This window comes from Tenrec ecaudatus, chromosome 1 (genome assembly GCF_050624435.1).
Source record: "Tenrec ecaudatus isolate mTenEca1 chromosome 1, mTenEca1.hap1, whole genome shotgun sequence".
NCBI classification, from domain to species: Eukaryota; Metazoa; Chordata; class Mammalia; order Afrosoricida; family Tenrecidae; genus Tenrec; species Tenrec ecaudatus.
Genome location: NC_134530.1, coordinates 195574218 through 195598559, shown reverse-complemented (window position 1 = coordinate 195598559; position 24342 = coordinate 195574218). Strand labels below are relative to the sequence as shown.

General features: G+C 49.0%; 1 protein-coding gene across 3 annotated transcripts in view; it reads right to left on the bottom strand.

The window, feature by feature from the left end:
- The window catches only part of CACNA1E (calcium voltage-gated channel subunit alpha1 E), a 367363-nt gene that overhangs the window by 27328 nt on the left and 315693 nt on the right, over window positions 1-24342 (bottom strand). For all 3 annotated transcript variants that reach the window (XM_075528111.1, XM_075528117.1, XM_075528123.1), the window contains 5 exons: window positions 20992-21057; window positions 16041-16132; window positions 15270-15435; window positions 6347-6474; window positions 424-520 (listed from right to left, as the gene is read on the bottom strand). In XM_075528111.1, the coding sequence (XP_075384226.1) occupies window positions 424-520; window positions 6347-6474; window positions 15270-15435; window positions 16041-16132; window positions 20992-21057 (549 nt within the window). The remainder of the gene's footprint in view (window positions 1-423; window positions 521-6346; window positions 6475-15269; window positions 15436-16040; window positions 16133-20991; window positions 21058-24342) is intronic.

Below are 24342 nucleotides of genomic sequence, written 5' to 3'. Positions count from 1 at the left end.
GTTCAGAGGGATGTCCTTCATTTATCTGGCTGAGAAAAGGTTTCTCTTTTTATTATCTCTGATAGCTGCTGGGCTGTCGGCCCCGTGTGCCACACCACAGGCTGCCACTCTGTCTCCTCTAAAAGCAACGCACCATTGGACCCTTCCTCTCTAGAAGCCCCCTCACACCAAGCCACACACTGTGCAGACACAGAAGAACACAGTCGAGAAGAAGAGAGCTTGGAGCAATATTGCAAACCAGTCTCCGAATTACTTGCCCATGTCATCCTCACCCTTCCTGTGGACCTTCCCCCGTGGACCGCCATCGCTTGTTCTCCTGAGCACCCGCCGCCCGCCCCACCCCCAACCAACCCATGTGCCACCCCACACCGGACCCCAGGTCCTGTTGGTCTCTAGCCCAGAACAAAGGAAGGGGTAGTCTACCTTATATGCCACTTTGGGGGGACATCTCTTGCCGAGGCCTAGCGGTGGTGACATGAGAGTCAGCATTTCATACATCTCAGTGTAATGGATGCGGCCACTGCGCATGGGGTGGCGAGTGGGGCCAGGGTGGGGCGGCAGGGCAAGGAGCGGGCGTAGGGAGGAGGATGCAGACAGCGAGGAGAGAACAGGCATTCCCAGAGAGCAGAACAAAAGGATACAGAAACAGGAGCAGACAAACACAAGGTGGACACACAGGAGAAGAATAGGAGACCTGTTAATCAAGGCAGATCATACACGTGAGTCCATCCTGGTGCACGTTTATATCACACCCCACACAGACCCGGGAACACCGGCGGGAACCTTTCCGTCCAAGACTCTCCACGTGCTCCGTCACCCAGCCTGGCTTTCTCCTCCTGGATGAGCAGGACCCTGGCTTCACGACATCCGTCCCCAGTACAACACAAGGTGGGGCTGAATTCCCAGGGCTGTGCGCAAGTGGTATAAACCAGATAGACGGTGCTCCGGCCTTGGCTGGGAATTTGCGGGCCCCGCTGGGACTGGGGGTGCTGGCCCGCAAGTTAGGCCCTCCTCTTGCCCGGAAGCCCCAGCTGGAGCACCGTGTATCCCCACCCTTGGTAGTGTGCTTGCAGCAGGGGGCAGCGGCTTGCATAGAGAGTGTGGTTGGGGGTGCTGGTCAAGAGTCGGCCCAGTTGCTTCCACCTGGCTCTGCGGAGAACAGTGCTCTGAATTCCCCAGCATTCACCAGGTCAATGGCATGCTGGGGACAGAGGAACAAAGCCTGGAGGAAAGAGAGCCTCTAGCATGCCATGCTGTCCTCCGGGCTCGCCCCACATGCGGCTGCAGGTCTCACCAGGGTGGAGTTTAAAGAGTCTCAGCATGGGAATCACAGTGTCCCTGTCCCAAGCCAGCTCTGTCCCACTGCCCAGTCTGGCAGCCTTTCTGGGCCTAGGTCTTCTTCCCACACCTGCCTCCTGCGGCGCCTGGAGTTTTCTTATCTAGCGGGCGTGCCTTGGACAGCGGAGTACGGCAGAGCTGGAGGGGCCGGGGTCCTGTATGCCTCTGAAAAAGGCCCTTGATATCACATACAAGCAGTGGTTTGGCAAGTAGGGCAGAGCCCACAGCCCTATCAACAGTAGATGGCAGGACGCTGAGGCAGGGCGTCTGCTCAGCCGTCCTTTCTGGTCTGTGGAGGTCTCCCTAGGTCCTCGGAGCTACTCAATGCTTCCCACACTAAACCTGCGCCTCTTTAACTTACACTCACAGGTTTCTTACGGTCCTCCGCCCCATTCTGTCCAAATCCTACATCACTCCAGACCAAAGCCCCAGGAGGATGTCTATACCACACCTCAGTCCATTATTCGTGGGGTGATGGGGTCAATTTGCCAAAATGAGGGAATGCTTAGCTCCAGTGAAGGGAAACCAGAACTCTTTGCTGGGTGGGATGATGTCTGTATTCTCTAGAGAAGGGTTGGTTCGCTCATAAAATCTACAGACTATGGTGGGTGGAGTGAAATGTGTGTGAGTGGGAGAGAGAGAGAGAGAAAAGTGAGAGCGGACATCAACCTTCACTAGGAAGTCGTTTCCTGCCTCCTGCCTTGCCCCTGCACGTGGCCCTCCTCTGTAAGTCACAGTTGCTGATTCTGGGAGTGTCTGGACCTCTTTAAACTCGAAGGGAAGCAACATGAAGGTGCCCTCATGTAGCGCGGTGGTGGTGGTGGAGCAGAAGACAGGAGGGGTTAGATGTTGCATCCCACCGCCGCCGGTCATGGCTGGGGACTGGGGGGGCAAACCTTGCAAGCCACCCTGTAGGGGCAGTTCTCTCCCAGGCCCAGAGGAGGCGAGATCACCCGCACTAATTTGTACATATCCTTATACGGGATCCTGCCGCTGGAAAGGAAGCACACATGGGTTAATAGGACACTCAGAGAAGGCGGGAAAGGAATGTCAGCGTGGCCGCGAAGGGGAGAGCAGCTTCTGTCCTTGGGCCCGGCACAGCCAGGCCAGGAGAGACTGAGAATGGTAAGCACCAGTGGACCACTGTTGTGCCCAACTGCACTGCCAAGTTCCCCTTGGCAGTGCCCAAAGGGCCTCAAGAGATGTACGGAGCCTCGGCAGTGCTGCGTGCCATCCAGCTGATTGTGACTCAGAGCCATCCTACGGGACAGAGCAGAACTGCCCGTTGGGTTTGCAAGGCTGTAACCCTTCAAGAAGCAGGCTCCCACATCTTTCAACGGAAGGAGGGGCGTGAAGCATTCCAACTGCTGACGCTGAGCACCACCTGGGCTTCTGAATCGAGCTAGACGAGGCAGAACCTGGACTCTGGCTCACAGGCGGCCTCTAAGCAGCGAGGCAGGGGGATTCGCAGTGGCTCTGACAGCTGTCAGGAGCGGACTTCAGGCTGACTGAAGCAGACTGCTGAACTGTTTGCCTTCAGCAGACACCGACAACATTCAGTTACTCAGCCCCACTCCTCAGGGGCAGTGGGAAGTCGGCATCTTTCTGCTGAGAGACGGCGAGAGACAAATTTCCCATTAAGCTGATTAGCAAAGAGCACAGTTGGCACAGAGGGACTTGCAAAGGGCTCTGCTTCTCTCTGTGATGGGTTTTCCCCTGGTTCAGCTTGGGCAAGCATTTCTCTACTCCATAGGAGCCTGCTGGGATCTGTGTTCACAGGGCAGCCAGGAAGGGTGCATGTACTGTCTTCTCCAGCCCCAGTACATGAGCCAGATGACCAATCCCATCATAACTCCAGGAGGGATGGGTTCTACTCAGCAGCCTCTCTGGCTCTGTGTGGGAGGGACAGAATTAACTGTGCACTCATTTCCACTCATGGGGGGTGGGTGGGAGATGGGTGGGCAATGCTAGTTCTGTGGGATTTTTTAAACACTCCGTTCAGGAGGCCAAGGTTCAATTCCCAGCCAATGCACCTCCTGTGCCTCCATCACCCATTGGTGAGAGAGGGCTTGGGGATTGCTGGGAGGTTGAATGGGTTTCAGTGGATGTCCCAACCCAAGACAGACTAGAAGAAAGGGCTGGCACTTTACTTCCACACATCAGCCAGTGAAAACCCTGCAGATCGGCACTCAGTGGTGGGAATGGCCAGAATTGTGCAGTGTTTCATTCTGCTCCGGGGCTGCCGCGAATCGGGGCTGAAAACATTGCCAGTGACTTTAAGCATCTGCCCCAGCAGGAAGAAGCCAGACCAAGGGTGCAAGAGGCTGGGAGCAGCAAGGCTGAATGGACCCCGGTACAGAGCAGGGTTTCCAATGGCAATCACACACCTGGTCTCTCTATCTCCGAGCATATAGTTCTGGCCAGCAGCCATCTCTAGACTAGTGATTTGCCTTCTTTCTAGTCTTTTCTTGATTTAATTGTTGAATACTCCTGGTCTTTCAATGGCAGCTCAGCAGTCTGTCTAAAGTCTCTGGATCCCTGCGAGGTCACTGGACCACGCATCGTTTCACAGAGAGACTGGGGAGTGGATGGGCTGGCAGTGGAGATAGGCTGGTGTTCTTGGCAATCTACCATTGGTCTTCCTTTTCAATACATTGGCTCCCTTGGCTTGTGCCAGTTGTTTTCTTCCCCCATCTTCTAGAGAAAGCCAATGACTTCAATCAGAACTAGCTTGTGAATTGCAAACCGGATAGGAAGAAGGTACTCCTTTGGCTTTTGGCTTTCTCAGTTCATGCATCTGAGTCTCATGATCAATGCTTATGGGATCATTTCGTCCCAGCAGCTGAAGTGAGTGGTGAGGTCTAGTGCACATGGAATTTGAATACAGAGATTACCCGAAACCACAGGAAGGTGGCATTTCTGTGAGCCGATTGCCCTGAGTGGACCGAGGTGAGCAATGAACTTCTTTAGTAGCAGCTGGTTTCTCCTCTCTGGAAGGAATCAAAAACTCATTTCTTAGGCTCCCAACCTCCTGCCACTGGTGAGGTTTTGTAGGTACTGATTTTCCATGCATTCCCGCATGGCTACTGTCCATGCTAAGAATGGTTATTCAATAAAGAGTTAGCTACAATTCTCACCAATACCCTGAAAGATAGGAAGCATTATCATCATCCTGCAGACGCAGGGGGCTCAGCGGGGTTAAGTCACCTGCCCAAAGCCTCACGCCTGCTTGCGGCCCCCTGGAGCACACTGCCCGTGGCTGTCTCAGTAGGATGCCAACCACAAAGTACACCCAGAAAGGGCAGCTGTGTGGAGCCGCCATCAGGAAAGACCTGGGGGAGCTCCGTGCCCTGCATCTCCATGACTGAGGAGAAGGGGGCTTCTTATTCACTTTTCCAGGCCCTGGAGCCACCATCCAGGTTCCACCGCCTCCCAGGAGGATGGCTTTTGAGAAGTTTCAGATGAAGAAGGGGCTCCAGGTGGAAGCAATATGGACCGTCCCTGCCCAGGGTGGTAGTCCTTCTGCATGTACTTCCAGAGGGAAGACAGAACGGACCAGAGGAAAGTGCAGATCCCGGTCAGAACATTTCCTGTAGCGCTCCTGTTCTGAAGCGCTCTCCCGCTGTCCTCAGCTGAGGGAGCCCGAGGCTGCCCCACTGCAAAAAGCAAGGGGTAGGCTTTTTTTTCTTCTCTGAAGAGTTTGAGATAGTAAATATTTTGCATTCTTGGGGCTGTACTATCTTTGGCATTATTAAATCCTGTGTAACGTAGTCATAAAAAATTCACTGTCATCGAGTCCATTCTGACTCATAGGGGGCCCACAGGACTGGCAGGCTTGCCCCTTTGGGTTTCTGAAGCTGTAAATCTTTACAGGAGTAGGAAATTCTCATCTTTATCCCCTGGATGAGTATGAACTGCTGATCTTGTAGTTAACGGCCCAAAGTGAGACCCACTGTGCCACTCAGAAAACCAAATCCGACTCGCTGCTATCAAGGCCATTCCTGGCCATAGCAACTCACAGGGGAGAGCCGCCCCTGAGAGTTTTGAGAGTAACTTTTTATGGGAGTAGAAAGCCTATTCTTTCTCCTGAAGAATGGCTGGTGGCTTTGAACTGCTGACTTTCTGGTTGGCAATGCAATCCGTAACACTACCACTCCACTGGAGTTCCTGAAAGAGCTCCTTAAATATCCATAACATTCCAAAAACAAACCAAAAACCTGCCCCTGCTGGTTCCCAGGACTCAGAAAGCCTGTCTTTCTCCTATGGAGTGGCTAGTGGGCTCAAACTGCTGACCTTTTGGTGAGCAGCCCAAATGGGTATGGTGGTATTACAATGAAACTGGCTTTAAACCTGGCAGTGGGCAAATTTAGTCCGTAGGTTCTGTTTTGCCAACTCTTGCTCTGAGGCCGAGGAAGTACATCATCCCTTCAGAACAACAGGACAGGGACGAGACTTGGAAGGTGATTAACCAGCAAGTGCCTACCATTTAGTCCAATCCTATGCAATCAAACCCAAGTGATTACCAGAACAGGTGGGAGAAAAACTTGCTTGTTTTAAAAAATATGTATCAATACAGTTATCTCAAATTCTATCTGTTGAGAGTATGAACTGAAATATTACTGTCACTAACTACGATCAAGTGTCTAGCTGGCCACACTTGGGGGACTGAGAGGAGCCCACTAGTGACTGTCAGGAGGAGACGAGGGGAGAGCTCATCGGGAGCCCCTGTGAGGACACACCAAACACTCTGAGGGACCTCTGAGGGGCAGGGGGCTGCTTAAGGAAAGAGAAAGGCCTGCCGGAGAAAGAAAGAGAGGTTAAGGAAGTTTAAAAAGGAGAGTTTGGGGTAATTGGCTTAATAGCAGAACCATCAGAGCAAGGTTTAAAAGAATCTTCTATCCCTCTGCAACAGGGAAACATTTGGGAAGCTCGAATTCCAGCCTCTTCCAATGAGAACTCCAGAGGCCATGGATCTGCGTTCCCTGGGGTAGCCCAGAGGTCTACGTACCATGCAGCTCTGTCATACTCCGCCCAGATGCGGACAAACTCATCCAAGTGGTGAGGTCCCAGGATGGAGGAGTCTCGAGTCAGATACTCAAAGTTGTCCATGATGACAGCCACAAACAGGTTGAGCATCTAAAGGGTGGTGGGAAGAAGAGGCGTTAAGGGAAAATTAAAGCAGAGCAAATGAAGCAGAGATACGGGTCTCAAGGCAAACAAAGGATTCAAAATTTGGTAATGCTGCAGTTCCCAACTAAAATGATGTAGACCTTGCTGAGTGTAGAACATTTTCATTATTTGTGCCACACCTTACTCATGTGTTCATTTAATTTTTCTGTCTTTGTGGCCCTGGTGATCAAGACAACAGGTGAGATCATGTGATAGACGATCACGTGATTTTACAAGCTCAATGGCTTATTCAATGGGAATACTGTTTTTCAATAATAAAAACATCAAATGTACACATAGACGTCACTGGATGGAATACACAGGAATCACGATGATCACATCTGTGGAATGAGATGATGGGGAAGCTTAGTATCATCAGGCAAAACTATGAGGGACTAACTATGACACAGACCATTAATTGCTTGTGTGCAATCTCAAGTTGAAGCTGAGGAACTGTAAAGGAAGTCCACAAGAGCCTTGTGTATAGCTTTGACTAAATCCTACCGGAATTTAGAGCTGATGCATTAAAGACATCAAGGACATCATACATGAAGAATGCAAAAGGCCAATAAAAATTCAGGAATGCAAAAGCTGGAATATGAAGAAGGAAGACTGAAGACGAATGGATGTCTCTGTATCATGGCATTGGCATAGAGTATAGACTGTACCATGGACCATCAGAAAAATAAACAAATTTATCTTGGAAGAAGTACAACCAGGATACTCTTTAGAACTAAAGGTGAACCCTACTCTGGTGAATAGGGGTGGCGTTTTAGAAACACAAGAAGAGCAATTATTGGTCTCTCCCTGTCTGGAGTAAGGAAGATTGAAGAAGCTTGCAGATGAACGGAAACAAGTAGTCCAATGAAATAGTGAACCACATAACTATCAGCCCCACAATCCTGAGACCAGAAGAACTAGAGGTTTGGCTAGATGACCAACTGCTCTGAAAGGAATTGCACTAGAGGGCCCGAGTAGAGTGAGTTTGCAATTTCAATCATTTCTGTCACACAGCATTACTCATCTTTTGACTTTTGGGTAATAGTCCAAATACGTAACAATCATCCTTAGCTCATGTCCACTACAAAAGCAGGTAGTGTACTGGACTTGGCCTGTGGTCCTAGTCTGCCTACCCCTGGTCTAGACGATAGCAGTCACAGATGGGCTTTAACTAGGAGAGATTCCAAGGGCTTTTCATGTTCAGAAAGAACCCTTGGGGGCAGTGTGGGGGCTGGGCAGGGGGCATGAGTGGGTGTGCTGGAGACCGGGTCAGATGGGTGTGTGTGTAGGCAGGGTTTCTGAACCAAGCTGTGGAAGGGACCACAGTGTGGACAAGAGTGGAGCATTCAAGGAGATGGACCCGACTGGACTTACTCATCACAAAGAGCAGCATCATTGTGTTGTCTCTTGGTTGATTGATGGGCACTCTACTTCCAGTCCCCTTGAGTCTCCACCCCTTGCCTACCCAGTTAGTGCGCTTCCATGGGACACTGCTGGCAATCAAGCCACACCCGTGAATGAACCCCATTCTGAGGCATCAGGGATGGGTGAAGGAAGAAGTGATCGAATGAAAGCCAATGAAATGGTACTAAACCTGGGCTAAAGGCTGATTTTTCCTGTTGATCTTGAATATTTCAGGTCTTAGGCTGCTGCTACAGCCATCTTGGTGCCACGGAGTTTGAGGAAATGGTATGGAGGAGAATGGGCCAAGGGATCTATAAATAGAGAGAGGAAACTGGTCCTGTGAGTCATCTGAGCCCCAAGTGAGGAGGGATGTTTATTTCCCTCCCACAAGCAGGGCAGCCTGGAGGAGGAGGCAGGCGGGCTTAGGATAGGGGCTCCACAGAGCCGGAAGGCACCAGAATCCTTCCTGTGCTCTACTCCATCCCCCAGCATAAATGAGGGAATGTCCGCCATTCTCAAGCTAAGAGATGATGGTTGGACCTCAGGCCTCCACTTATCTTCTAGGCAACAGACTGGAGGAAGGAGGAATGAACAAGATGAGGTTAGCTGGGAGAATACACCAGAAGCAGCCTTTCTCTGGATGTTTTCTTATCCCATATACCTCGTCGTTGTGCCTCCGTCTGCTCCACCACATATCTGGAACCCGAGAATCCTGAATAGCGACTCCGGTGTGCTCAGCCCCGACAGGCAGTAGCTGTCTGTCAGGAGGAGCAGCTAGTCTAGCCTAAACAAACAGGACTTTCAGAGGTCCATGTGAATGGGCTCAAGCACAGGACTAGGGAGTGTTTTGTTCTGTTTTTGCAGAGGGTCGCTGTGGGTCAGAACCTATTCGATGGCACCTAACAACAACGACATGTAAAGGAAGAGCTCTGGGACAGGACAGGCAGACCCACAGGCTTGACTTGGGTCTCAGATGACTCGCGGGACCAGTGGCCTCTTGGCCATCTCACTGTAATCCGGGGGAGGGGGTGGGTTGTGTGTCATGCAGTGGAATCCAATTGAACATGGGCCTTTCTTTTTGTCACCGAGACTGGAGATTCAGATTGGAGACACAGCATTTATTTATCCACTGCCGAGGTTGTAAAGGGTTCTTCCATGTATCCTCACATTTCTTCTACCCTCCTTTCATAGTGCAAAATGATTCATGTTAACACCATTATTAGTCTTTCTGATTTACATCTGCAGAAGCCTTTATAGGATGGCATAAACACCCACACCCATGATTTGTTCTAAAGCTTGCTCTACCCCTTTGATCCGCAGGGGGAGTTACTATCAACCCTTCAAGGTCAGAAGCACTACTCATCCACCTTCGGACTTTCACGTATATCAGCCTAATGCATCACCGGTCCTTATGCTTGGTACAGACGGGGTTGATTTGAATTGAGAGGCTGTGTGTCTGGTTCAGGGTCACACGGTCCATCTCCTAGAGGGCCATGATTTGAAAGGAGGCCATCTAGTACTGAATATAGCCTCTTTCAAATTCATATTAAAGTGAATCACGCGGCACCCTCCATCTGAAAAGTCCAAGCGTATCTTTATAGTCTGATACATTTTCTCGTTATAGCACTGGTTTCTTTTAATTATGTATTATTAAACATTTAAATCATGTCCGATAAAATTGAGATACCAATCTGCCTTCCTAGGGAGGCATGGTGGGTAAGGCACTGGGTTACTAAGGACAAGGTCAGCAGTCAGAAAACCCCAGCTGCCCCGAATGCTAAGGAAGAGGCAGTGTTTCACTGTGTGTTACATGGGGATTCTATGAGTTGGAACTGACTTGATGTGTTATTACTGATGAAGGGAAAGAGAACCCACAATGAGCACAAGGTGACCAAAGAGAAGAGACTAAAGGGTATGCAAGATTAACAGGCAACTACAGCAACCACTGTAAAATATATAATCCTGCAACATCAGTAATAACACTTAATTTTTTGAGTAGGCATGTGCATACGTAGATATGTTAACCGGGTGTGTGAGGTTGGATAGGACTGTATGTCAATGTAAATATAAATTTGGTTATGGGACTATATAGATATTGTGGCAGTGACATAATCTGTCAATTTGCAAAGGGGAAGAGCCTAGCCTGTCAATCAGGTGACAGTCAATGAAGCCCCTGTGTGGGCATGGCCTTCTCCTGAGGATTCTGGGAACTCCTGTCTTCCTCCCTGGAGGTGGTACAATCTCCCTGCAAGACATTACTGTTGACAAGCCACATGGAGCTACACTGATGAGCCATAGCCCTGGAGCTGAAGGAGTCCTGGAGCTGAAGGAGTTATGTGGAGACCCACACCAGTGCTGAGATGCTTTCATGGCCACTGGAACCACAAGGCTTTCCACTCACTGGCTTGTGATCTTCTTGCATTCAGCATCATTGCATGTGTTGCGTGAGTCTGAAGAGGAATTTATAGACTGGTATCAGGCATCCTGGCTAATATCGGACTTATGGATTTGATTTGGACTGGGCTGGGCTGTTTTCTTAAAATACAATTACTCTTTATATAAAGCTCTTTCTTATACACATATGAGTGCCTATGAATTTTGCTTCCCTCGTTTACTCGGACTAACACAGGTGTTATTTAGGTATATGTGCTGCATGTTGTTGTTGTTGTTAGGTGCTGTCCAGTTGTGACACATAATCACCCTGTGTACAAGAGAACAACACTGCCTGGTCTTGTGCCAATCTCACAGTTGTTCTTATGCTTGAGCCCATTGATGCACCCACTGTGCCAATCCATTCTGTCAAGAGCTTTCTTTACCAAGCATGACATTTTTCTCAAGGGACTAGTTTCTCCCCACAACATGTCCAAAGTACATGAGACGAAGTCTTGCTATCTTTGCCTGTAAGCAGCATTCTGGCTGTACTTATCCCAACCTTTGTTTTTAGCTAATGTGTTCTGTGCAGCTTGAAGTTGCTTCTTCAGTGAGGTAGTTTATTGTGCCAACCTGGCTGATAAACACATGTGGGTTTAATTGAAGGGTGGAGGGATAAATGGCTTGGTTAGCCTTGCCTTTCTAGCTCTCAGGTCTCTTGCTTTCTGATGGTCAAACCAGAGTGCAGCTGCTTTAGCCAGTTCCTTGCTTCAGCTGGCAAGGCTCACTTCCTGCAAGACATCCCCGAGGAGAAGCCGCATGGACCTACCCCGATGCAGCCCTGGGTGCTAGAGCAGCTGCGTGGAGACCCCTGCCAGCGCTGAGATGCTTACACATTCACTGATTCGATTTTCCTCCTGCATTTGGCATCATAGTGTATGTTTTGTGAGATGGAGGACGACTTTGTGGATTGGTGTTGAACATATGGGTTAATGTTGGACTTGTGGGTGTGGGTAGCACTGGGTTGGGATGTTTTCTTGATGCGCACTTAAGCTTTATATAAAACTCTCTCTTACGCAAGAGTTTCTGTGGATTTGTTTCTCTAAAGTATCCAGACTAACACATTCAATATCAGTGGTTCTGGCTTATACGGTATGTCTTGGAATTGTTGAATGTCAACTAGTTCTTTTTCATACAGTGACTATATTCTTTCCATCTTCTTTGGTTGCTTTCTGCAGCATTCAATATTTTGCCGATAGAATCTTTCAATGTTACAACCTAAGGCTTGCATTTTTTTTTTGAGTTCTTTCAGCTTAAGACATTCTGAGAATGTTTTCCTTTTTGGTTTTCTAACTCTAGGTCTTTACACATTTCATTATAATATTTTAGTTTGTTTTCTCAAGCTGTCTCCTGAAATTTTCTGTCTGCTCTTTTAAATGATCATTTCTTCCATTTACTTTAGCTACTCTATAATTAAGAGCAAGTTTCAGGCCTCTCTTCTGACATCCACTTGTATCTTTTCTTCCTTTCCTGTCTTTTTCATGATATTTTTTATGTCATCCCACAGCTCATCAGGTCTTCTCTCATTAGTCTTCAAGGCATCAAATCTGTTCTTGAGATGTTCTTAAAATTCAGGTGAGATGGATTCAAGGTATTTTTGGCTCCCATGGACTTGTTTTAATTTTCTTCAGCTCAACCTGAACTTAAACAAGCACAACTGATGGTCTGTTTCACAGTCAGCCCTTGGCCTCCTTTTGGATTTTGGTATTGAGCTTCTCCATCTTCTCTTCCCACAGTTGTAGTCAATTTGATGTTTTTGGATTCTATCTGGAGAAATTCATGTGTACAGTCACCTTTTGTGTTGTTGAAAATAGGTATTGGCTATGAACAAGTCATTCGTCTTGCAAAAGTCTACCATGTGATCTCCAGCTTCATTTCTATTCAGCAAGTCTATATTTCCAAACTATTGTTCTTTGCTCTTTATTTCCAGCTTTTGCATTCCAATCACCAATAATCATCAATGCACATTCATCGCATGTTTGATCAATTTCCAATAGAAACCACTGGCAAAATTCTTTATGTTCTGCTTCCCTAGTTCTAGTGGTTGGTGCATAAATCTGAATGGTAGTAGCACTGACTGGATTTCCTTATATCTGGGCATATATTATCCTGTCACAGACAGTGTTGCTCTTCAGGGTAGATCTTGACATGTCCTTTTTAAAATGATGAATGTGATGCCTTTCTCTTCAATCGATCATTCCTGGCATAGTAATACTATGAGACAATTTTCTGATCCAATATGGGTAATACCAGTCCATTGCAGCTCACTAATGGCTACAATGTTGATCTTTATGCATTCCACTTCATTTTTGACAACTTCCAATTTTCCTAGATTCATATTTTATGTATTCCAAATGTTTGCTGTTATTTCTCCTAATTCTGAGTCCCCAGTAAAGGAAGGCTCTGAAGGCTGTATTCCAGTAGGCTTTACTCCATCTGCATTATTACTGTCAACCCGCCCCTGAGAAAGCAGCTCAACTTCCATTTTATTTGGAGTGCCTTCTGACCCGAGGGGCTCATATTCTGGCACTATTTCTGACAAGGCTGTTCCTCTTATCATGAGGTTTTCTGTCTCTGATGATGTTTTGAGGATATCCATAAGGTTTTCAGTGGCTAATGCCTCAGAAGCACTCCTTTGTGCTGTATGTATCACGTATATTTTAATTCCTCAGAAACACTCCTTTGTGCTGTATGTATCATGTATATTTTAATCCTCAGAAGCACTCCTTTGTGCTGTATGTATCACGTATATTTGTGACCATGTGCTGCATGTATGTCCACCTAGGGGGCAAAGTTAAGGAAACTTCTTACATGTAACCAAACACCTCATGGAGCTCAGTACTGAGCTTGAAGGCGGACGCCTAGAGTCTCAGTAGACATCTACCAGTTGGCATAGCACAGTTCATAGAGAGTGTTCTGCGGTTACTTTGCCGCTCAGGTCTGGGGCTTTAAAAGCTTACAACTGACTGTCCAACTATGGTGTTTTCCAAACAGAAAGGGGAGGGAAGACAACCAGAGTCAAGGAAGCAATTAGTCCAAAGGACTCATGAACCACAGGAACCACACTCTCCTCTAGTTATGGTGCCATCCCAGGGCCACAAAAGAAGGCCCTGGTTAGAATGGATGGAACATTTAGAACAAAAATATGAATGAAAAAATAAGGACCAGACATACCGATGTGATAGAAACTGGAGGGGCTCCAAAACAAGTTACCCCAGGCTACTTTTCTAACCTGGACTTAAAGCCATTCCCTGAGGCCGGCTCTTCCTGGAACAATAACTGATGTGTAAAAGAAACAATCACGCCTGTGGGGAAAGTGTTCCTAAGTGCTCCTTGTACCTGTCCACCATGGGGAACCAAAGGAACCTCTCTGCCCAGAGGCACAGAGAGAAGGCTGGGAGGGCAGGCAGGCAATCCAGATGAATGGCCATGGGACCCCCAAGGTGGACAACAGGGGTGGGGTGAGGGGAGTGGTGGTACATTGCAGGGATGGCAACCAATGTCCCAGAACAAGCTGGGTATGAATTCTTAAACAGAAAAGTAATTTGCTGTGTATGAAGCACAATGAATTGATAGAAAACAAAATCAAAAGTACTGAATACACGAATGAGTAAGTTTAAAACAGCAATTTAGATCATTGCTTGAAATGCCTTCCGTTATTTGCACTACCCGTTATACACTGTAATTTTAACACCATCTACTGTTTTGTGTTACTTGTTCATTATAAAATCGTTCATGCACATGAGACCAAAGCACATTAAAACACGTGTCCACCATGCATATATTCTTATCATCAGCAGTCGGCACCTCACATTTTTCAGAAGCTCTAAAAGGGAAAGTGTTTCGGTCAAGGTTAGAACATTGATACCTCCAAGACCACAATGGAGGTTACTTGAGTCTCCAGTTAGTATACTCTGTGATACATTAACCTGCCAGCTACACCTAATAGTCCCTGTGGGGTCCTCCTTTAGCTTTAGGGAGATAGAGAAATGCCTTAGAGCCCAGACAATCAATGCACTTTTTGATGCTTGGCCATGAAATTGATCACTTTCCAGTGGCATCTCTGAGTCGTCTGCATTCATGCAGTCAGTGGCGTTAGCACTGAAGCTGAGCTGATGGATAGCGTGTGCGTGTGACACTCGAGACCTGCCCTTGTATTGATCTGGTGGCATCCATTTGTTCTGCTGATGTCTGATTGCGCAGGTTAGCACTTTCTGGATGCTGACATGCTGATTCATGCTATCTTCCAAAGAAAGAATTGAGGAGGCACCTAAGGCTTCCTACTGCTTTCTAAGTGGGTGGAATCCACAGATGTTACTCAATATTTACTAGTATCCAAATCAATCATCTCTCTCATGTCTATCTAGCTGGCCAATTGTCAAAAATACAACATTACAAGTAAAGAGCGAATCACATTGACTGAAATACTGCTATCATTTGACTTATTAATGCATTCACTTTATATTTTCAAGGTTGTTTCTTTTTCCTGAAATAGTTCAAAGTCTCCAGAAGATCATCTTGCCCTTACTTGTAAAATAACAGAAGGGCCAGAGGAGAAAGGACTTTGTTCTGGGTCTGCACAGATCTGACATGGGGCTCAATGCCTTCTTCACGGATGTAGAGCCCACTCACCATCCCTTCTCACAACAATAACCCTTCCCTAGAAGAAGTTTCTCAGCCATTTAAAGCCACACGCCCAGAATCTAAGACTCCTCCTGACCTCCAAGAATCCTCTTAGGGACTAGTTTCATCATGTGGGCTGTGTGTGTGTGTGTGTGCGCGCGTGTGTGCGTGTGCATGTGCATGTTTGAGAGGGAGACACGCAGACTTGAGGGATGGTCTGAGGGGACACCTTTTATCGTGTATCAGAGCAGCTGGGGTGGGTCGGGATGGGCCGCCCCTCCAACCCAGCGCCTGGCGGTGCTCACCAGAAAGGAACAGAAGAAGATGAAGGAGACAAAGTAGACGTAGGCCAGGTCCGTGCCGCAACGCTCGTTCTCGCTCTGCCCCGACGGGGCCGTGGTGTCGGGCTCACAGCCTTTCTCCCCCAGGCATGACAGCATAATCTCCTGCCAGGCCTCACCTGTGGCACTCCTGAGCCCAAGAGGCATTTGGGTTAGTGGTAGCATACCTGTGGCCCATTCCTTCCTCTGCACGCACCCCCAGTTCACTCAGCCCTTTCTCTGGGCTGAACCCCGACACATGCCCATTTTAGCCAGTGAGCCTCCCTCTCGGACTGGCCACTGTGGGATGAGGGGTACCGGGAGGTCCCTGGGCGGGGGGCGCCCTCCGGCTCACTATTGGTCCATCTTTATTAGGGGTTTTGGCCCACGGTGGTGGAGGGAGTGGAAAGGCCTTACATCAATCTGACCATCCAAGGGTGCAGGCTATAAACAGAATCTTGTCTGAAAGCAACTCTCCTGACTTGCCCCTGTGCAGGGTCCTGGAGGCCATGCTGAAGTCATTTAATGAATGACTACAAAAGGGAGTTGATCGAACTTTGCTAAGCTCCTTGGGCCATTCACAAAGTCTTTGTCTGCCTCCCTCTCCTAGTCCACCTCACAGCCTGACCGGAGTACAGGAAGCAGAATTAAGGGATAGCGGAAAAGGGGAACATGAGGCAGGTCAGTTCAGCAACGCCCCCCTCATCCCCCCCAAATCAGGGCTGCCCTGACTACAACAGTTCTGGACCCAAGTACCTGAAGAGCAGCATGAGGGACCCAAAGAAACTCCGGAAGTTGTTGTGTCGATTGATGTGACTCTCCTCATCTAATTTTATGTTTCCAAAGACCTCGGAGAGAAAAACAGCAGAGCAATGAGCATTACTGAGCTGAGTGATTGCCTGGAATTTGGCACCAGGTACCTCTCAGGAAGGCCAGTCCACAGGCACGGTTTTTCCTGAGGGCCTCACCTGCAGCAAACACCCCCTCCTGCAGTGACCTTCAGCAGCAATGGGGTTCCCCGGGGCTCCAGGACGAGCCGGAAGATGAATGCCAGCGGGAGCCATAGGACATAAGACCAGATGAAGACATCCTGCCTGTGGACCCCACACCTCACCTGGTCTCCATTTCCATGGAGACTGTCCCCGTGGCACTCATCTGGTACTTAAGTAGTTTGTCAAGGACATTTCCTCTAACATGGATGTAGGGAACAGGAGTGCCTTCTGCCTATTTCTAGTAGTAGTGATGGGGACATCTATATTTGCAGAAATTGTAATCTATTGCTCGGGCAGATGTTGCCCTGGGATTGGCAAGCAGCTTCAGTCAGAAAGGGGAATCTCTATCTTCCTTGGTTATGTGTCTAATTCAGATAGTTAAATCTCAGAATGCCCACATGCCTGTAATCTAGAGTCCACGAGAACAAAAATACACACGTCTACGCAAACACACATGATCCAATAGACACAATTTCTAACTACCACCCAGAAAGGAAGCCAGTAACCTGAAAGTGACCTGTTATGCAGAAGCTAAGACAAAGAGCAGACTAACACCAAGACAATGGAATACTTTGAACAGGAGAAAGAAGAAGACTTCAGGGAGGTCTGGCCATTGGGAAGCTGGCCTCTCTGCACTGGTCGCTGACCCAAGTCAACAGTCACAGTGGAAATTCATGTGAAAAAAGAGGGGCTTTCAGAGACCTTTAGCCACACTGCACCGCAGGCTCTCCTCCCACCAGTCAACTGCATACAACTGGGGGCTTCCTGGGTCACCTTCCCGGCCATTTGCAGCATGCTTCAGCCCACTCGGAACGTGCCCCCGTTCATCTGATGCATGCTAAATGGGACATATTTTCTCCCTAACAGTTTTGAGAATGTGCAATTGAGGAACAATCTCTGCCCCCAGCTATTTTGCTCAAATAACTCCCACGGACACCTGCTTTGGGAATTTGTTCTCCACATTGTTTTCCATAACCCAAATACTACTTGTCTCTCAGGGGGGAATGGAGGTGGCAAGCCAGACAGCAGCGGGGAAGAAGGGGATGAGGAGGGCAAGTAGGCAGTGGGCCTTCGAACAGACACACAGCGACGCTGAACAAACCCCACCCAAACAATCACACTGAATCTGCTCTGGAAACCCTGGGGAGCACCTGCCGTGCTGCCCCGCCCCTCTTCCCATCTCCTCCTCTCTTCCTTGGACCCTCTTGGAATCCAGTCTGTGCTTTTTCCTGCCCTATCACACACGCATGACGACAGTACCTTTTCTGCCTTTAACATTTGTGATTCTGTTCTCACAGTCACTTTGAGTCTACTCTAGGATAACTGCTAAAACCAAAAGCAGGCATTTCTTGGGAAGGTGGCCTTCAAATCTTTGTCATGATTTAAAAAATTTTTCACCTAGTCCTAGTGACACCGAGTGACATCTAGCTAAAATTTCCTACACCAAAGGATGTGGTAGATAAAGGTGGGCTACTGAGACCCATGTGAAAGTTTACAGAAAGTATAAGCTAAATCACTTTGACTTGGAGTCATAGCGTGTTAGAATCAGGCAAGGCACCTGTGCCCATTAAGTTGTTTTTCAACTTGAATACGTATGAAAGTAGGGGTGGAATCCGACCTGTCAATCAGGTCACAGTCTGATGATGCCTTCCTTGGGGTTGTGACTTTCTTTCAAGGAAGAAACTGAGAAACTCTCTCTCTGCCCATTGTCTTCCTGCTTGCCGGGGCTCTGTCTGCCTCCAGGAGCAGCCCTGTGTGGGCCACCTGACCTCGAGAGCTGTGAGCATCCTACCATGCTTCCACTGATTTAGAATCCACGAGACCCTGTCCCCATCTGCTTGTGATCTTCTTCCTGCATCACCTTTCTGTGCCATCAGCCTGCTGCGACATGAGTCTGAAGAGGGCCCTGGCCTTAGTAACTTGAGTTGAACGGGGCTGGCATGCCTTATGGACATCAGATTGCTTCTGGAAATAAAGCTCCGTCTTATACTAACATGAGTGCCACTAATTTATTTTCTCTTGACAGCCCAGCTTAACACAACCTGTGAAGCTAGTTATACAAGCCAGTGCTATACTGGGGAAAGAATTAAGGTAGGTCCAGCGAAGTGCAGTGACTTGACCAAGCTTTCCTATCTGGCGAGTGGCAGAGCCGAGGCTGGAAAACTCCCCGCATAACTACCTGTAACCCAAGAGCTCTTTGCGATGGCCAGCAAGTTACTCCTCCTTTCCACGTGAAGTTCTTCTGAAAAGCTCTCTTCTTCCAAGCGACCTTTGACAGTTCACAGCAGAGATTCCCCTCGGAGATCCATCATGGTGCTATTTATATTTTCCCAAAGCGTGTCCTCTGCCTTCTTTCCTGTGTGGATTACTGTTCCCTGACTATGTGAGCAGTGATCTCTCTGGGAATAAGCTCAGATGCCTGCCCCGTGTACAAGGCTGGGTCTCTGTCATGGACTAGGAAGAAGCCAGAGAAGCGCAAGACCCAGTGGGTGGATTCGAGAAGGTGCTCTTATTTCTTGGAAAGAAGTCTATGGGGAACCAACTATGAGGCATTACAGGGGCTGTGAAGATCACAAACCATAACTAGATGACTCCCACCACCTCCCACTAAAGGGTCAAAGAAAGGAGAAGAGGGGGCAAAGGAGGCGGGAGAAGAGAAGAGGGGAAAGAAAGAGGAGGAGACTAAATGGCCGCAGCCGCTAAAAGAAGAAAAGAAAGGTAGAGATGGTGGAAGGGGAGAGAGAGAAAGAGAGAGAGAGAGAGAGAGAGAGAGAGAGAGAGAGAAAGATGAGGAGATGAGGGAGGGAGAAAAACACCCCCAGCCTGCAATGTCTCAAGACCAAGGGGCCCCAGCGAAGGCAGTACTGGCAACATCATCAGTATGCTGAGGATCAGCAACAGGCCAGACAGACGGGAGAGGGCTTATTTTAGTTTATTTTGCTTGAAGAGGGAACGTAAACAGGATTTTAAGTATGGACAAACAGAACTTCATCACATTTGCATTTGCCTGTCCAAGAGCATCCAAGGGCCCAGGTGGTATAGTGGACGCTGCCGAGTTAGGCTGAGGTCCCGGGTGGTGGGGGGTAGAGCAAGGGGAGGGCTGGCAGGGCGGGGGGAGGGGGGAATTAGGCTCTTTATTCCTATACAGGCTGACAGTTCTGGAAACCCACAGGGGTGATTCTACTCTGTCTCTGGGTTTCTAGGAGCCAAAAAAATAGACTCTCTAGCAGTGAGTTTGATTTGGTTCGAGAGCATTTTTCCTCTAGAACAAACTATTTGGGAGTGTGAAGGGATTTCAGAAAATATCTTCAAGTCACCCTTAAATCTGGGCAAGAATTCTGTTTGTAACACTCCTGACCTCCTCATGACCGAAACCCAAGGATCCACTGCTTTGCTGTGGATTCCCAAATCTTTCCTTAAATATCCTCAATGAAGAGGCAAGCACTCCTTACTTCTCAGACTTTTTGCCACTGACATCCTCTTGTAATTGAGGAGGAAAAAATCCCCAGGAGTGATGTGCTGTTAGAGAAGGGGTGGAACTGAGAAGCGCAGGTGCGGGAGAAAAGTAAAACCTGGAGACGAAGCAGCGCCGCCCTGGAAGGGCTGCGGGTGCAGCCTCCCCAGATGGAGGTGTCCTGGAGAAGACGCTCCTGGTCCAAAGGCAGCCAGATGGCCTGACTGCAGGAGCCTGCAACCTGGCGGAAGTTCTCTGCTGGGGCTTTGTCACGATCTCTAGGTCTGAGGGGCTCGGCCTCCCTACGACAAGCAGAACACTTGTGTATCCAGCCAGGTGAGCTCATGGGAGGTGCTGTGGGTTGTTTGCTGTAGGAGTGCACTCTTCTCTGAGTGTCCTTTGCATACATGTTCATGACCTTTAGTGCCCAGCAGGAGCCCTGGTAGCCGAGTGGGCCAATAACCACCATGGCAGCAGTTTCAACCTCCCCTTGCTCCTTGGGGGATTCGTGCACAGTCTAGGAAACCCACAGGCACAGCTCTCCCTTGTTCTATAGGGTTGCTATGCACTGTCTGTGAGTTGGTTGGGTTGGGTTTGCTGCTCAGTAGGCCTCTGGCTACCTACCTAAATGGCCAAGATCAGAAACTGATTGTGTCTCAAGTTCTTAAACTGAGCAGAGTGTGGTACCTCAAGAAAGAAACTGCTCGGCCAGTTGCATGCTCCTTTAAGGGAGGAATGCGCTGTCTTGTGGCTCTGGGGTCTCCCTAGAAATGAGCAGATCAGCAGAGCAGGAATTCATGGGCTATTCACAGTGGTGGTGGATCTGCCTGCATAAAGACCTTCAGGACCTGACTCAAGCACTTATGTTATTGTGAACAGGAAGCAGTCATCTGATCCTCTTTTAGGCATTGTCTAAAGTACCAAGACCAGATGAAGTGCTCACCATGAGACTCTCCCTCTGACTCAAGGCAGTGACTTCAGCTTTGGTTCATTTCTGTTGGTGTACGTGCTGTATGTCAGCACCACGATCTAACAAGACTCCATGAAGGCCCTGGCCCAGACTACCCTGGTGACCTGGGCCATCAGAATGTGGTGACACTGGGCTTATGGAATTCCCAAGGCCACACGCATCAGCCTTTGGAAAAGTGGTCCCTGGGTGAGCAGGATGTCAGAGTACTCTCTGTCTTGCCAGCTGAGGCTGCTCAGGTCTCTAGCTCATTTCCCTCCCCCTACCCAGCCCCTGAGACATCCACCCTCTCACCTGCATCCCGATGATGGCGTAGATGAAGAACAGCATGGCGATCAGGAGACAGACGTAGGGGAGGGCCTGGGGCAGAACAGAGATGCAGCCATTCAGCCAAAAGGCAAGCATCCCATGGCCCCTGGCAGTGCAGGGACCTTGCCCCCAGACAGTGATGTACACAGCACTGGGGCTGTGTCCTAGGGATGTTCTGTCTGGGGTGCCATGCTGATGCTCAATGTCCTTGTGTCATGAGATAGACATGGAAACGCTGGCTGAAGAATGGCTCGTGATTTACCTACTGCCCCAGATTCTCCACTCATCCAGAATTGTGGGCCAGACCTGATCTGGGAAAACTCCCTGGACTTGGGATTCAGGTTGCATACAGAATACTATTAACCTGGATCATTGTGATACAAATTACAAGGCAAACCTCTAGCTTGGGCTTCCAAACCCCGGTAGTACCCCTCCACACTCCTGCATGCCACGTGAAGCCCAGGATGGAAAATCTGGAGGCCGAGTGAAAGGGCTGGTTCCTTTGTCTGCTGGTCCCATGTAGGCAGCACCACCGTCCGATGCTTAAGGCTCTGATGCTTCATCATGTGTCATGTGAAATTCCAAAAAAACAACTGCAACATTAGCCACCATAAAAATTCCACGACTCCGCGTGGCTCAGAATTCCATACTGTGCAAGGTTATTGCCACTTCAAAATAATAACATTTCAGTCATGAGGGTTGGGGGTGGGGGGCAGGCCCAGCAGAAGTCAAATCAGAAAGGGTCCTTGGTGGCTGGAGAAGGAAGGGGACACCAGGCCAGGGTGGGCCTCTAAAATCCCGAGTGATCTCAAGCTGACACGGGTGCCCCTCTTCTTTAACACCTAGCCCACTCCATGGCAGGAGTCTCCACCCTCTGTCTTGGCTGTTGGCTGCCTTTGGGGCAGCCCCTAAGCCACGGCAGCCCTGTGCACAGCAGAACAAGATGCTACCCAGTCCTGCACCCTAAATGGACAGCCGTGGATCAGACCACGTTGACAAAGCACGCGTTCCCTAGCTGAATTGGCGGAGCCCATCACCACGCCTTTCTTTCCAGCCCCTGGTGGCCAGGCAGCTCAGCCTCAGCGCCTGCACACACCTCTGCCAACAGACAGGAGGGAGCAGCTGGAAATCACACTGGGTCTTGGCTGACCCACCACAGGACTGAGGCTGCAGGAGCCAGGCAGCACTTCGCCACAGAGCCCTAGGAGTCTCTTTACAACTCAAAGGCAGGAGGAAAACTTACAGGCAACTGAGCTTTGAGGGGAGCACCAGCTCTCCCCTGAAGTGGCATCCCAAGATCTCTGAGGAGGGTGGTGAACACTCCCTCTGCATAAAGGGGTGTGGAGGGAGGGGGCGGGGCTTCCTGCTGCCTGGAGTGCTGCACCCTCTCACTGTTCACCCCCCTCCCCCAGCCCACCCCCTCCCCTCTCCCTGCTGGAGGCCCTGGGGGAGCAATCCCTGTCCCCAGCTTTGGAGAGAGGAGCAAACACTCATTCTGTTCTCCTTGCTTGCCATCGTCTAAATTCTAAGGCTCACCAAGGGAAGAGCCTCGGAGCAGGGTGCAGTGGTGGAGAAGTGGGTGCCGGGTGGGGGAAGGGCAGGCAACCACAGTATGCTTGGTATTGGGCTATTGGGCAGCTTTCTGCCACATGTTTGTAGGCGCAGCCTTTGTTCACAAAACTTGAAGTAGAGAACTTCGACGCTGTGTCCCACAGCTGGGCTGAAAAGGAGACTACCTGTCTGTCATAGTGCTACCCAGGGGTGGTGGACCCTGTGTTCCCTGTTCTTTGTGTTATTTGCTGGAATAAGCCAGCCATCTCTGTCCCTGGTTCCCATCCCTCCCTGGGCCCTCAGGAGTGCGCAGTCTCACAGGGAACGGGCGCTCCAGATGGCCTGAGAGGCTGACGCACATTCCCCTGGAGCCTCTGGGACAGCAATGGTTTACTACAGGATAGGCCTCTTACTGGAGGAAAGGCAAAACAGGTGGGGAGCGGTGGGGAGGGCTTAGGAGCATCTCACTGCAAAGTCACTGGATCTCGCCCCTGTCCTTGAACTCTGGGAAACCAGTTCTCAGGGAGACTTTTGTGGAAGTTACGGTGCCAGAATTTCTCTGGACATGATAAAAAATGCCAAGGGAGCTAGCTCCTTGGAGCTTCAACATCCTTAATGTTGATTTCTTGACAGTAACAAGGGTGCGGGCGAACTTCCTTCCCAGTGATGAGAAATCACTCACCTATTGATTTACCTTCGTTGCATAAGAAATATACAAACCACTGAAATAAAGGAAATCTGTGAACTCATGATTTTCATTTCTATATCATTTAATTTCCTTCCAATTTATATTCAAAACAATTAGAATAAAAAAACTCTTTATATATATTGTATATATATATATAAACACACACACACACACACACGCAAACGAGTAAGCACCTGAATAGCACTTAGGCATCCTAAACCCTTAACAAAATTAATTTTGATATTTGCTAGATCCTAACAATATTAAAATGCTTGGGCATTTTCCTTTCCTGGGAGACTCTGCCATTGAAGTGGGCCTCGGTGCCATTTTAAACCAGGTATTTATTACATAGGTCACCTCTGGGCAATGGCATGAGTCTGTCAAAAGAAGCCCACTGGAACAAACTTTCCAAGCAGTCCCGCTTGCTTGTAGAACGTAAGCGTGACCATGAGCATGCTCTACTTTCAGTGGCCCAGGAAATGACACGAGGAAGACCTGAGGCTCGGATGAGCACGATCCATCTTCCTATGACACACCACGCAAGGAGACTTTTGGAACACGACTGTGTGATATAAAACCAGTGACAATGTTTCTGAAATGCAGAGGATATCTGCCCACAGGCGACTAGGGCTCTTCCCAGGGAAGGCATTGCTCAGGGTGATTTGTAATCAAGGGGGAGGTGCCCCTCACAAAGCATACTCCTCACTTCAGAGGACAACGAGGACACCTGAGTTACAAAGCCAAGGTGTCTTTGTAGGATAAAATTAAATCCTGTGGACATAAGCTGACCGTCATGTGGTAAAGCTATGCTATGCTGTCGTTGTTAGTTGCTACCGACTGCAGTCACCCACCTGACCAACAGTCACCCCTGGGTTGATTCTGAGTCACAGCGACCCCAGTTATGTGAGTAGAACTGTGCTCCACAGGGTTTCAAGGCCTTTCTGTATTTCTCTAATGCTTGGACACACACACACACACACACACACACACACACACACACACACAGTACCGGCTCCCAAACTCCCAGAGGAAAGGGGACCGGAGCAACAGTGCCTGATGGCAGGTGTCTCCGGCTGTTCTGTCTGCGATAACACGAC